Raw genomic sequence first — 15,609 nt, forward strand, 5'->3', positions numbered from 1 at the left:
CGTGGTGTTTACAAGTATTACTTCCACAGTAAACACCGCAACAGACCATTACCTACAACTCCCAGCATGCACTGAGCTTGTTTATAGGCCCACGCAGTAGCTCCGCCCACAGCTCACAGGTCCTACAACTTACCTGCACCAACCTCCCTCTCATTCAGAGTGCCAGAGAAAGCCTGCTGAAGCCGACAGACAGGACCTTCCGTGAGTATACAGCGCAGTGCCTCCACTCTTATCCTCCCATCATGCTCTGCTCACAGGGCGTTGGAGGCTATGGACAGGGCAGGAAGTAGCAAATGTGGACAAAATGTTAGAGGAAGTGGAAATATTTTTCAGACTGAGGGTCACATGACACAGATTAAAAAAAAATGGGAGAGTAGACCAGGTACAGTGAACCTATTATGCAATGACTTATTGTGATGAAGTACATTAGACTTAAAGGGGTTGTCCCGCGCCGAAAGGTTTATTTTTTTTTTTTTTAACCCCCCCTTCCCCGTTCGGCGCGAGACAACCCCGATGCAGGGGTTAAAAAAACAACCCGCACAGCGCTTACCTGAATCCCGGCGGTCCGGCGTCTTCATACTCACCTGCTGAAGATGGCCGCCGGGATCCTCTGTCTCCGTGGACCGCAGGGCTTCTGTGCGGTCCATTGCCGATTCCAGCCTCCTGATTGGCTGGAATCGGCACGTGACGGGGCGGAGCTACACGGAGCCGGCATTCTACACCAGCGGCCCCATAGAAGACTGCAGAAGACCCGGACTGCGCAAGCGCGGCTAATTTGGCCATCGGAGGGCGAAAATTAGTCGGCTCCATGGGAGCGAGGACGCCAGCAACGGAGCAGGTAAGTATAAAACTTTTTATAACTTCTGTATGGCTCATAATTAATGCACAATGTACATTACAAAGTGCATTATTATGGCCATACAGAAGTGTATAGACCCACTTGCTGCCGCGGGACAACCCCTTTAAGTTAGTCTGTGCCTGGAATACCCCTTTAAGGACTGCGCCAGTTGTTGGGTTTTTTGTGTTTTTTGTTTTGTTTTTTGATTACTGATTATTCACAAAATCAAGCGGACATTAACAATAATTTGTGAGAACAGCTGATTTGAGGTAAAACCACATGACTGTATGATTTTTGCCTACCCAGCAACGCTTGGTCATCCTCTTAAGGTTTCATTCACACGTCACGGTCATGTCTTGGTTTTCCCGTTTTATGTTAATGAACCCTTTATAAGATCCCTGATTGGCTGTTCTCCAGAATCCTGCTTTAGTCTGCCTACCTCTAGAGTCATTCTAGAGCTTTCACTCTCCTGTATGACATCACTGAACCGGACGGACAAATGTCTTTCTTCGTTCTTACAAACCATGATAACTCACAGAACGCTGCAATCAATTATTGCGAAGAGGACACAAATTAGCTCAATTTATCGAGAACACAGAAATTCCGATACAATGAGAATCCTTCACTTTTATTGCCTACATTACAAAAATGCAAAATGTAAATTGATGAGGGAGGTTAAAAGACTTTTCATACATCAATGCTAAAAGGCCTTGAATACTGAGTGCGAATTATGCATTTCGGTAAATAAGGCTCACATGCCAAAGCGGATAAAGGAGAAGTCCTTGCTTGGATCCCCCCTTTTATGAGTCGAAGTAAGAGCTGTTTGCATCCCGCTGGATTAACAGGGCAATGGTTTACATAGTTGCCCAAGCATTTGAATTGGCAGTATGTAAATCTACATTACCTCTGCCATTGCAGGCAGAATGTACGATTGAATGACACTTGCCCAGGGACTCGTAAAATAAAATTAAAGCTTGTTTTTTGTATAGCGCCAACTTATTTCACAGTGCTTTCAGGTAATTTATTTATTTTACCCCCTAACCACTCCCAAAAGCTGGGTACTCATTTTACCAACCTCAGTAGGGATGGAAGGCTGAGTCAACCTTGAGTCGGCTACCTGAACCAAGCGGGATTGAACTCGCAACCTTCAGGTAGTGAGCAAGGGCTCAGGACTGTATTCTGTTGCCTTTAACACTCTCTGCACCGCACAAGGCTCTGATAATCAGGAACTTCAAGGAGCTGGACCCACCGTGATCCCTGTTTAAGCAGGACATTGACCTAATAATTTAGTCTTCATTCATCAACTATAAATGTGCTCATTCCGGCTGACCACGCAGGTCTGTTGCTCTATGGCATTAGTGGCTGGCTGACACCTCTGGTACTGCTCGTCTCAGTAGAAAGACTAGGATCAGATATTTCAAATCCAGCCACGCCAATCCTAGGTTCCCAGCTCCTACTGTAGTAGATTTGGGGGGGCAGCCTGCCAGTCGCCATTGACTTGAACATAAGCTTTCATGTGTTTGATCAGCCTTAAATGTTGCAAGTTCTTAAAGGCCTATTTAGGTCCAACGATTCTCACTCAAAAATTGCTCAAGCCGTCTTTCGAGCGAGAATCGTTGGGACTAATTACACGGACGTCGTGCAGTTTTCGTTAATGAATCGTTAATCGTTGTCTTTCAGCAAGCTGAAAGAGAACGATGAGCCTTATCAGGGCCGCGCGATGAGTTCTCAGCAGAATACCGCTGATACTATTGTTTCTGCTGGTATCCCGCTCGGAGAACACAGCCGGAGTATGAAGAAGGCAGCGCTTCAGCTGTGTTCTGCATACCCCGCTCGGAGCGCTCCGCTATATACCAGCTGTGCGCTCCGTGAACACAGCCGGGGTATACAGAAGTCAGCGCTCCAGCATGCCCCGCTCGGATCGCTCAGCTGTATACCAGCTGTGCGCTCCGAGAAGACAACAGCTGTATGCAGAAGCTAGCGGTCCCGCTTGTCTTCTGCATACAGCATGAGCTTCATTTACACACTTATACAAAGTGATCGCTCAAAACTGTCACTCAAACTGCCGTTTGAGCGATTTTTTTTGAGCGGTCATCTTGCCATTAATGGATATGAACACTTTTATGCTTTATTTGTTTATATTTTAACAAAGACGATTATTGTTATGTTTATTAATTTGCTTCTTAAATGGAAAATTAAAGGGAATCTGTCCTGTCTCCGCAGCACCAATAAACTTTTTTTAATACTCACCTTGTTCTGCGATTCAGCGCTGTCACCCGGTGAAGTCAGCGCATGGTGGCACGAAAATCTGCCTCTTGCCAATTTCACAGTCACCGCGGTGGATCACATTGGCTCCCAGTCACATCCCCTTACAGCACAATAACTTAGTTTATGCTTCTGTGGGGACATGACAGGTTTCCTTTAAGCAACTTTCTAAATGCTCTTCCTTAAAACTTTCCCATCATTTTGCTGTTGTAGAGTCTGCGACTCCTTACACCTAGCATGCTGTCCTGCTGCATAGATTGGACACAACACTCCTGGCTGTCTGGCCTCTCTCTGCCATAGCCCTCCCTTCTCTGTGTTAGGCTGGACTCTCACAAGTGGGTCGATTCCGCATGCGGGAGGCCGCAGCGGATTCCAGCTGTGAGCCCAGCGGGTGACCCTGTGTACGGCACTTGACTGTATTGCGTATGACCACGGAGGCATGCAGGCGGTCATGCGCAGTACAATTATTTTTTTTCCTCGTTGCTTGTATTTCCCGCCCCGTTGCTCAGCAGTGAGGCGGGTGCCCGCAGCCCATACGCAGTGTGTTGCAGTGTCTTTGGCTAAATTGCATTACGGTGTACCTAGATGACCCTGTCCCTGAGTCTGGGCTCACCCCCAGTACGACCACATATTTCCACGTTTACTCGTCTCTTTGGCCCGCCGTCAGCGAAGAGGTAGACAAGGACTCTGCCACACACAGAAATAAAATGTGTTCAGAAATCTGTTTTGTAACCACATTTATGCATATTATTCTAAACAGATATATCCACAGGCGAAGGCAGGAGGGGGGGGGGGGTGCGGCGGCGGCACGAGCACAGCAGATGTTGTCCTGGAGGTGATTGTAATATTCACTGCTGTTCTGTCACATTATTGGAGGCCTGATTTACACATTTTTGTTCTATTTCTACAAGCTGCTCGGCTATTTTTCCTTACTTCCCCCTGAGACGCCGAGAGAGGAAGTGAGTGATTTTATTGTAGTCATCCAACATGCTCAAAACCAACATTGGTCCTTAAAGGGGACACTGCACAGATTCCTCATAGACTATGCATGCTGCCGTGTCATATGCCATTTCTTCAGGGTTCTTCCGCTTTTCCCCTTTAGTCAGATCTCTCATTTGCTTAGACGTTTTAGAAGAAATTCTCTTTGATAGCAGGGTACTTTGGATCATCCGACACCCCATTTTTGACAGCCACATTGAGGGGTTGCCCAATGGTATAGCCAGTTTTACACTGTCCCTTTTAAATAAATCTCTCTAGGATGTTTGATCAAAGCTGAAAGTGATGTTAAAGCAGACAACCTCTGTCCTGCTGTGACTCCTCTTGAAGATCAGCTGTTTATTGGGGCACTGGCACTAGGACCCCGGCAATAACTTAACTCCTGGGTAAGTGGGTGCTGGGTCATATAGGGGTTGTCCAGTTGTAAACTATTCATGACCCATCCATAGGATATGTCAGAAGGCATCCCCCCCCACACGACTCCTGAGCTGCTTTCTACAGGAAGCAGACAGCTCCATTCCCACTGTGGTGGCCAGGCTTGGTATTGCAGGCATAGTTTCTATTGAAGTGAATGGGAACTTTGCCTGTAGTACCAAACCTGATCACTACAGTGAGAATGGAGCTGTCTGCTTCCTGCAGAAATCAGCTAGCTTAATGCACTGACCCAACCAAGAGCTGATCAGCGGGTCCCGGTCAGAGGACCCTTGCTAATCTACTATTGATGGCCCATTCTGAATGTAGGACAACCCCTCTGACTACAGGGCAAATCAAGTACAGCATGTGAACCCATTGAAGTATACAGCTTGTCATGCCCAATATAACAGCGAAATACAGGTGCGGTAAATGGCTTGTCTAGTCTCTTACCCTTGAAGGGTTATTTAACCACAGACCTGGATGATACATTTTGCTCTGACGTTTCCATGATTTCTATAGACTATAATGGAGCGGCTGCACCTAAGTGTGTCAGGCTCGCCTTTACATCTCCAGGTCAGGGCTCTAAATCCCCCTTTACTATGTAACCATTGATCACTTAGACCCCCACAATGGGGTGATTGGCCTATGGGACACTATTATTTGCACATAACATGCAGTATTTCACCCAATATGGCCGAATCTTCACTTTTTCGAACCTTACAAAAAAAATCTGTCGTTTACAGCCTGCTTACAGACTCCTTAGATTGTAAGCTCTTGTGGGCAGTATTCTCTTTATCTCCTCTATCCCAGATCCAAGATGATGGAATTTTATACCAGTGACTTCTATTGACGATGCCGCTGTCTCTATTCCTTACAAGCCGCCCTTGCGCTTTAAATCCCTGTCCGTGGTCCTTGAGGATCCTCCATAAGCAGCGAAGGTTTACAACAACCATCCTGCTTTTGTCTGCCTTTGTTTTTATAATGGGCAAACATTTTTTAATGTAAATGGACTTGATGCCACGTCGACGGCACATCCATAGGTTCTCTTTACTGCGCTACGAAGGAAGGGGGGTTCTTACCCATCACTATAAAGACAAAGGCTCGCAGCGTGTGTGTATATAGGAGGGCTGCAGCAGGCTTTTGGGTTACATGATTTATTTACTGGGCCTATGCTCTCTGTGTCACTGGGTGTGATCATTAACACTTCTGAGGACTGTCTCCCCTGAAGGTCTGGAGCTCCCTCTGCTGGCAAGTGCAGGGAATTGCATCTAAGATTGCATATCATTTCTGGCCAAAGCAAAGAACACACAAGCCTCACAAAGGGAAGGGTCTATTGGTTTTGTTCGATTGACTATATATCAATACGTGGAGGTATATGGGATTGCGATTGACTTCTACGTGGACGGATCTTGCCAAAAGCGCTTGCAATGTCCCGCTTTCCGTATGGGCGTTTGCACTGAATCTCCATATTGCGTCATCACATTCTAACGCACCTTCAGTCCCTGTATTTAATCTCCCCTTGTGTGTCAGTAAACGGTCCTGTTTGTGTGTCTGTGTTTTTTTTTCATCCCTGTGCAATTGTAATTGTCTGAAACCGCTGTGTATCTAAAATCCTGGCATCTAATTATTCAAGACGTGTGTAGGAGGCTAGAAGGTTATGTCAGATTTTCGTGTGTGATTGGGGAGGGGAGGAGAGGGGGGCCTCTGAAATGCAATTTGGGTTGAAAAATGAAATTTGTGTGATAAGAATGTGATTCAGCAGCGGCCCATAATCATATGCGCTTTAATAATCTTTATTTTGCAGGAGTCAGTTTCCAGGGCAACGGAGAGCGAACCAGTGACAAGCTCCCCGCTGAACAGCAAGCGGCTGCAGGCAGGAATATCCGTGAGTCCCTTCCCGTCCCTGTAATGATGGCTGCTATTCCTCATGCATCAGATTAATAAGGATTCCTCTGCCCCCCTCTGTTAATACTTCCATTATTCTGTCGCTGTGAGCTGCAGTAATGGCAAGACGTGGAGCTGAGAAGCCCACTAGGCCAAGTGAAAGAACAGATGGAATATCGTTAGCATTTTTATGTAATTACATTTTTATTACTTCTATTCTTTTCTTCTCCCTGCCTTCTTTTCAGCTTTGTGCGCCAATAACACAGACAGGGGAGCTGGGGGGCGCAGAGCTAGAGGTTCGCAATCTTTGGGGGTTTGTGAAAGACCGGCGTTGATAAAAAAATATATATATTATGTATGGAGCCAGAATGACCCTAGTCATCTAGACGGTATGGCATATATTATATTTTTGGATGTGTATGTATGCGCCTACTATGCTGAGTACGCCATTTTCACGAGCCGCTTCTCAGGATACATTGTAGCATAGCGACATTTTAACAAATGCAGCGTGCATCTTCCTTCTTGCCATACCCTAATGCACTTTGACATTTGCACACAGACCCGCTGGCACAAGCAGATAAATGTGTGTGTATGTACATCTGACACGTCAGCGGTTTATGCCGCATAGTATCCAGAGATGGCAGTAAGACGAGGAGTTCTGTATCTACCTATCGGGGTCTCAAGCAGTAAGTATGTCATAGGGCAATGGTTCACGGGAGATGGCAACATTTTAAGTCCATGGTGACACTTTGGGTTTATCGCAATAAAGTACCAGTATTGTATCAGACCGTATGTGCGGTTATTTTGTTACAATGTCACTAGGCTTACCTGCACCCTCTGTCCACTTGTACAGGGGCGACAGGAAGGATTTAGACTTTTTTTTCACAGATGCTGAAATGGATCTAAAATACAATATACTAGACATCAGACATTAAAGGCAACCTCTGTTCATGCCCTGTTAGTATATATGAACATGGCCGAGTGGTGTGTCCCGTCCCCATCTTGGGCTGGAATGGACAATCGCTCTGTAGTAGTGGCCCCTGTCCTGGCAGACCATAAGCTGTTCTTGTATTATAGGCAAGCCGCCATCTGAATGGCCGTCCCATAATACATTCAGGCTCTACTGTCTCCTAAAACAAAAAAAAAAAAAACTACTTACCCCAGAAAGCTGAAGGTCTTGTCCCTTCTCAGCATTCTCTCCCTCTTGATGTCCACGTATCACTATGGTTGTATGGCCGCTGTGAACGCTCTTTTAGGGGTCTGTATTGTCCATTGGAAAACCGGGAAAATGTGCTGGAAAAAGCCAAAAATCGCTAGGGGCGAGGTCAGGTGAGTAGGGAGCATGAAGGACCACTTCATTAAGAAACCCCTGACTAAGAGCTGCCCCAGGAGAAGAAGGATGTCTTGATGCATTTGCGGCGCCCACCTAGAGGAAACATTTTCCGGTCTTCCCCCCCCCAAGATGGTATACCCAGATGCTATCCGCCATAACCCCTTCCACAATCCTGTTGTCGGAGCGCCGAGGGCTCCTGTGCTTCGTTCCTACAGGATGTTCAGCCTTCTTGGCACTGTCACACCTATAAATGCACATTGTTCTCATCCATGACACCTTCTCCACGTCTCACTCAACTGCTGATGAATGTTGATGGGTGTCATTCCACAAAAGTGAAGAAGACCGATGATCGCACGCCGTCCTTGGAACGTAAACGGCACTATTTTAAGTATTGCAAATGTTTCTAACGCCAGCCGCTGTCACGTGGGTTCTGTGCACCGGACGATGCTGCCATCTGTCTCGCTCATCTCAAAGAACGCCCATGTCTTCTAAACCGTGTTTCTATTCAATCCTATTACTAAGAAAAAAAAGTTAGGAGACTTTAGAACTTAACTGCATGTACCCTATGGCTTCCTCCTGCAAAGTTAGCAGTTTGCTGGAAGTACTGGAAGTGGGGCCTCGGGCGATCAGCTATTTGCCCCGGGCCCTGCATTCTGTTGTCCATGTTGGCACAACCCCCTTAAAATACTAAATGGTTGCGATGGATTCCTAATGTGGCACTCGCCTTTTATATTGCAGATTCTTACATACCAATACCATTATATATGTCCTGTATACTAGTATTGCACCGCAGCCTCAATTAAGCGTATTAACCTGAGCTGTAATAACAAGTACAGTCCATGCACAAGAATGGCGCGGGTTTTAGAAGAAAGCATGTTTTTCTAACTCCTAAACCTCTTACACCTGTAGTTTTTTGGGTGGAGAATTGCTGTAAATGCAATCCTCTAATACGGCAGCTAATTTACGTGCTAACACTCCGCAAGAATATCTCCGATTATCAGACTTGACTTGAAAGTCTGTGTTTTATGCTAATATTTAAAAGTCTGTCCGGCTCCCAATCTTCTCTCGCTGCACATCCACACAGCCCTTTGCCATCCAGAATCTAATATCACCACTTTGGCTGCCGGCCTCGGTGAACCCGCTGAAGCTATTACAATGCAGTAGTAGTAATCAATGAACCACAAGGCTATTCCTGCTGTCATAAGGTTCAAACCGTGAAAACAGAACAGCAGGATGGAAACCAGTGACCAAGGAGAGAGCTGCAGGACCGGGGCTCGGGGCCATGATACTGTACACAGCCAATAGGTTCATCCGCAGAAGGCTTCATACACAGGCCGGCCAATATTGTCCTGCGCCGCACACTGTGCACCACGGGGACGCCACTCGCTGATGCAGACTCCAATCATTCCACATTGTCATATAGACAGTCTGCTAATTCATCACTTAACAACTCTGTCTTTCCTAATATTATTTGGTATGCAGCATGTTATCGTACATATGGGGACATTGAATCGCTTTCAGCTTGGCGAGGGAAGCAAAAAAAACGGGATTAATAAGGCAGAAGCACAGTCCGGAATTATATTCCTATTTTTATCTGTTTTTCTTTACTTTTTGTCTTTTTTTCCATTTACTTTTTGTCTTTTTTTCCATTGCTTTTCTAGAAAAACACTAAACACTGATGTGGCACAGATCTAAAAACACGCACATAGATACCAGAAATGCACATACACATGCAGTGAAAACCCACAATTTTTACAAGGACCAAAGTTGCAAAACCCATGTGAATGAGGCCATAGACCTCTTCCACATGGACGACAGTAATATCACCGCTAGAGCTGCGGCAGCTGTGTTCCCATGATTTCTGTGCGATATCACTGCTTTTTCTGTCATCCTACAAAGACATGCGACTTTGTAGCTCTCCATTTGCGGGATATTGGGGGGGGGGGGGCTTGAAATATAAGCCCTACTTCAAAAATAACCCCTAGTTGCATAAAAAAAAACCTATAAATCCCCCCAATACATTACCTAACTGACGCTGTCTAGTCCACTGCACTTCTCCTCCCGAAGCTCTGGGGGTTCATAATTCCTGCCAGGAAGTGCTGGCTCTGATTGGCTGAGCTGTGGCGCTGGAGAACCAATCAGAGCCAGCGCTTCCTGGAGGCAGGATCTATGAACCCGCTGACCAGGAAAGCAACGGCAGCTTGGGCTTATTTTAGGGCTCAAACAGTAGGAATTCCTATTGTAACAGTTGCATCGCACCGCACAAAAAACGTGATTTCATGCGATGCAACACAAAGGAAGGCTCCATAAGGAAACATGGGCTACAAAATGTTGCAAATCCTGGCAATATTCTGCATGCCGCGATTTTTTTTTTCTCTCGCAACGTAGCATGCTACAAAACATCAGTAATGCGAAGGAACCCGTTGGTAAGCATGGGCTTCACATAGATGTGATGTGTAGCGCTGTCGCCCGTGTGAAAACAGCCTAAATCCCATTGACTGGAAATAATATTCATCGTTATAATATACTTTTTGCCATGACCTCTGCTTGCTGCCAGTGAAAACCTTCTCATTTACAGCCAAAAACTACAAAACTGACACGGACGCCATTTTTGTCACATATGAGCGTTTACTACAGTAGTATACAGCATAGCCCAGGGGTGCAGGACCCGATGCCGTTCTGTGCACCCCTTCAGGGATCTGGACAGGGATATGCTTGTCTTTGTGGCTGCTCGCATGTAGTTTCCATGTCAGAGAGTGTAGCAAGTATTAATGATGCATTGTGTAACTATGGATCCCCCTATGACAGGCGGTTCGTGGGGTCCCCTGACCCCTGTCTAGCACTGTAGGGAGCAGCATATGAGTGCTGTCTATGCCACAAGCTCTCTTCATTGTAGTTTATTACTAGACTCTTCCCAGAACACCCATCATCTACAATGGAGAGGCCACATGCATGAATCGCCGTCTCTGGAGTGCTGACTAGGGGGGAAGACACTTCTATTCTCTCAGTAGGTGCAGGACTCCCACCTATGAGACATGATATGCCATACATCTCCCATATGGTAACACACCTCTAAGTTTTAGTGCATCCCTACGAAGTAGTCCAGTATGACAATGTGGCCCTCGTAGGAGAAAAGCTTGGTCTAGCCAATTCTCTATGAGGTGAGTAACCTGAACCCAGAGTGATACATTGTAGCAACTACCATGTTTCCCTGAAAATAATACCCTGTCTTATATTCGTTTTTGCTCCAAAAGAGGTGCCAGGTCTTAATTTTGGGAGATGTCTTATACTTGCCTAGCAGGCTCGATCCAAATCCCTCCTGCTGCTCTCCAGAGCTTCGACGCACTTCTTGCAGTCCCCGGCCGCCCACAGAAGATCACTTCCTGGTTACGGGATTTGTAAACCAGCTTCCAGGATGCAATGAAGCAAAGCGATGGCTGTGATTGGTTCATCGAGCGCTGCAGTGATTGGCTGAGCAGCGGTCGAAAAGCCAATCACAGTCATCACGTTGTGTAGGCGGGATTTATGAATTGGCTGAGCCACGGCATTGATAGGACTGCAAAAAGCGCATCGGAGCTCCAGAGAGCAGCAGGAGAGATCTATATCAAGCCTGCTAGGTAGTGTATATTTTTTTATATAATGCAGTCAGGGCTTATTTTAGGGGTAGAGCTTCTATTTCAAGCCTCCCCGAACAGCCCAAAAAATCAGGGTAGGTCTTCTTTTCAGGGAAACTGGGTATCAGTAGAGAAGGGAGATTTGTGCTGCTGTTGTATGTATCTCATTGGCTAGACTGGATACAACTGTAGCAAACTCTCAGCTGTGAGGATTAGTTGGTCTGTATAGGTTTGCAGCCTGCAGTGTAAACTGGAATTCTTCTATTCACTTGACAGCAAACTGAGATCTTGAAAACTGATAAAGTAAAACAAACATTCTAATACGGTAGAAAGTTGCGTAACCTTGAATTAAATAGTAATGTATGGAGGTGCCTAGTCTAGTGGTAGAAAAGTCTTGGCCCTCTTAGGCCTCCTTCCCACGAACGGATTTCCGCCGCGTAATTCGCGGCGAAAATCCGCTGCGTTGCCCGCAGCTATTAGGTTCTATTGAACCTAATAGCACAATGCTCACGATGCGTAATTCCAGCGCGGAATTACGCACCGCGATTTCTCCCGTCCTCACCCGCAGCATGCTCTATTTTCTGCGGGTGAGGACGGGCTGTACGCACTGACGGCTTCCATTGCAGTCAATGGAAGCCGTCCGTTCACGCTATCTCCCGCTGTAACCAGCGGGAGATAGCGTGAAAAAACGCTTTCCCGCCCACCGCCGCGCGTCATATGACGCGAAATGACGCGGCCGGCCGCGTCACGTGACACGGCCGGCCGTGCACGTGACACGGCCGGTGACGCGGCGGTGGTGGGCGGTGACGTGGCGGTGGTGGGCGGGGAAGCGATTTCACGCTATCTCCCGCAGGTAAGTATAGGGGCTCTGGGGGGCGCCGTGACGGGCTTCACTGCGTAATATTACGCGGCGGACCCCGTCACGCTCGTGGGAAGGAGGCCTTAGGCTGGGTTCACACAGGGCGGTATCCCCCCGGAAATCTTGCGGTTTTGCCGCAGCGGAAAAACGCGAGACTTACCCCGGAAAAGCTCAGGGAAAAACCTGCGGCACTTAGCCGCGTATTTTGGAGCGGCTTGGCCGCATGCTTTTCCGTTGCAGCCAGCGCACCCATAGAGTGGATTAGCGGCCGCAGGCTGATTTGCCGCCGCAAAATTCCGCACGGAATTTCTGTGGCAAATCCGCCCTGTGTGAACCCGGCCCTAATGTTCTAGTACATCTGGGGGACAACCAATAGGGCACCAATTCCAGCTGATATCGGAGCTGCCGTCCCTCTTGCTCAGATTCCTGAAAAGCAAATGTGTCTTGTTATCAGCAACATGGAAAAGGAGATAATCATGCGACTTGTCTGTCAGGGTCCAGGAAAGCTGGGTGGCCACCTTGTTTTTAGCTGACTAGTTCGGCTTTTGTAGCCGTATGCCGGGTAATCTCAGGCCTTGCACTCCAGCCCTGCGGCACCTGCAGTCCCGCTCGCCAATGAGTTTCATTTTGAAATGATTGATTGTGAAATTAGGAAGCAACTAGAAAATCCAATTTGGAGAGGAGTTTTAAAAATCCCTTAATAAAGCTACAGTGAAATGTATGATTTAACACGAGCACAAATAGCCGCTATTATATGTTATTAGCAAATAGGAGTTGAGGGAGCCGGTCCATGCTGCTGCCTCGGAGCGCCGGGCCCTGCCTCCGCTGTCTGCATTGATTTGTGGAACTGTGTCATAACAACACCGGGAAGCAATGAATTGAAGATGGAGCGGTGATAGAATCTGGAGGGGGCACACACGAGCCGCGCAACTTTTCTATCTCTTCAGCCTGATTAGATTTTTTTTTTTGCCTTCTCTTAAGAGCTTTCACTTTGTAATAAAAATGGTAAATCAGTAGCACGGGGGAGCGAAGGGAGAGACTTTAGTACTGCGAGGTGGATAGCAGATACTTGATTTGTGTGCGCGCGGTACAGACCAGCACAAGCCAAGCCTTTAGGTATTTTTTTCGTCTTTAACAGCTGCGCCGCATTGCAAATATGAAAAAGGGCCGTGAAATATTTATAAACCTCAATGCAACAAATCCTGCCTGTTCTGACGTGGCGCGAGAGCTTAGCCTGCGCCACACGTAGAGGTGGCAGACCTAGTGTTAAACCAGCCATCACATGAATGTTGGTTCCACCTATACACGGTTACCGGCATCGATCACCTCCTGAATTGAATCCATTCGGCATAATGTCAGTTCAGGAGTGCAGATGAGGGTCTGATTTGTACAATATCAATAGTTTCAAGGCTCTTCAGTGGGTTGGATATTGACTTACAGGGCAGTTTTCCATCTGGTGGAGATCTAATTTGCATAATTCTTCCCAGAGAGCATTGCATGTAAACTCCCTATACAAGTTGGAACACTAGTACATTTCAGGAGGGTTACTCTCCCTGTGGTTGTGTAGCTTTCTTCTCACATAGTGGCATAGCTATAGGGGTCGCAGCGGTTGCAATTGTGACCAGGCCCCATCACCGCATTAAAATGTCTGTTTCATCCCTCCATCTTGGCACTCAGCGTTACTATGCTATAGTCGCTAACGTTTTGTCTCCACCGCTCAGTCGCCTATCTGGCAGCCTGACTCCTCCTCTGTCTGCAGCGCTGTCTGAATGCTGGAGACACAGAGGAGCAGTCTGGATCGGATGCCGCCAAGTTAGGTGACTGAGAAGTGCTGACAGGAAATCCAACTTTCTCTCATCGCCGTTCAGTCATCTAACCCAGTGGCACCAGAGCCCGACTGCTCGTCTGTGCCTTCAGCGCTCAGACCATGCTGCAGACAGAGGAGGAGACAGGCTGACATGCTGCCGGATGGGTGACATGAAGTTAGCGGCCATAGCAATGCTGGGTGGCCAGGGGACTTATCTTACGGTAAGGGGCCATCCTTAGGGGATTGTTACTAAGAGGCCACAACTGGAGTTTCAGTTACTGAAGGAGCCACATTTGGAGGCACTATTACCATAAGGAGCTACATTTAGGGGTACTATTACTAAAGGGACCACATTTGGGAGTTCTATTTAAAAAAAAAAAGGTCCACATTTCGGGGCACTGTTACAAAAAGGGGCCACTGGGGGGGATCACTTTTTCTAAAAGAGCTACTTTTGGGGACACTCAGTAAAGGGGTCACTTTTACTGTGTGTTAACACTATTATTATTAACAGGGTGTCTTATTTTACTTTTATTTGATCTGCTTCTCTCCATGCCTAAACATCCTTTAGTCTCCTCTCCCGGGTCCCATCAGCTCCAATCCCGCCAGTAATGTCATGTTTACAGACTGCTTGTGTCCAGGACATCACAGGCTGCTGCAGCCAATCACATGGTTCTGCAATTGAGTTTTGTGACTGACTGCACCTAAAGGTTGCAAGTTCAATCCCTGCATGGTTCAGGTAGCCGGCTCAAGGTTGACTCCACCTCCCATCCTTCCGAGGTCGGTATCATGAGTACCCAGCAAAAAGATGACTGGGGAAGATCAAGGCAAACCACCCCACAAAAACAGTCTGCCAAGAAAACATCACAATGTGACTTCGCCCTAGCAGTCAGTCATGGCTCGGTGCTTACACTAGGGGGCTTTACTGCAATGTGTGCCGTATACATGCTGACTACAACCTGTAAATACAGTGTCAGACCGGAGCTGCCAGCATCGGCCATGCGGGTCAGTATAGAATATTTTATCATTGCCAGACGCATGAGGCGCTATAACCGCATGCAGATCACCAGATGAAACGCTAACAAGTCCTTGTGCCATCCAGTAATCGGTAGTGCGCCACATGCAGTTAGAGCGGATCTCTGCAACATGTGCGGGCACATTGACACTGTCCAGTCAGTGCTGATGATGTGTCGGGTAGGGGCTCATCCTACTGACAAGGGGAATATTAACATCCAGTTGATTTTATTTATTTAGCCATACATTTCCAGGAGGAATAACAGAGGAACAGCACAATGCAGAATTTAAAGAAAAGAAGCTCCAGAATTGTTGATTTATGGGGAATACAAGTATTTATGGGAACCGATCTGTCGGCAGAGCACGGGGGTCCTCTTTAAATAAATACTCAGGTCCTAGCTTGTCAATTATGTTTTACCCATTGATTGCTGGAAATCTCCTGAATTCTATGACTTCCCTTCCTCTGGTCCTGGCTGTGTTTTAGGGTTATGTATTGCAGGCAGTGGATGTGTTGTAGACTTGTCCCATTATGTGAATGGGGTTTGCAGGAATCCATCCTCATGTTGCAGATGCAACCCCATGCAGATA

The 15,609-nt window shown here is 47.0% G+C and overlaps 1 protein-coding gene across 2 annotated transcripts in view; it reads left to right on the forward strand.

The window, feature by feature from the left end:
• PMFBP1 (polyamine modulated factor 1 binding protein 1) overlaps positions 1–15,609 on the forward strand; it is a 128,702-nt gene that overhangs the window by 41,019 nt on the left and 72,074 nt on the right. For both annotated transcript variants that reach the window (XM_066582497.1, XM_066582498.1), the window contains exon 3: positions 6,318–6,398. In XM_066582497.1, coding sequence (XP_066438594.1) covers positions 6,318–6,398 — 81 coding nt within the window. The remainder of the gene's footprint in view (positions 1–6,317; positions 6,399–15,609) is intronic.

This window comes from Eleutherodactylus coqui, chromosome 11, assembly GCF_035609145.1.
Source record: "Eleutherodactylus coqui strain aEleCoq1 chromosome 11, aEleCoq1.hap1, whole genome shotgun sequence".
In the NCBI taxonomy this organism is placed as follows: Eukaryota; Metazoa; Chordata; class Amphibia; order Anura; family Eleutherodactylidae; genus Eleutherodactylus; species Eleutherodactylus coqui.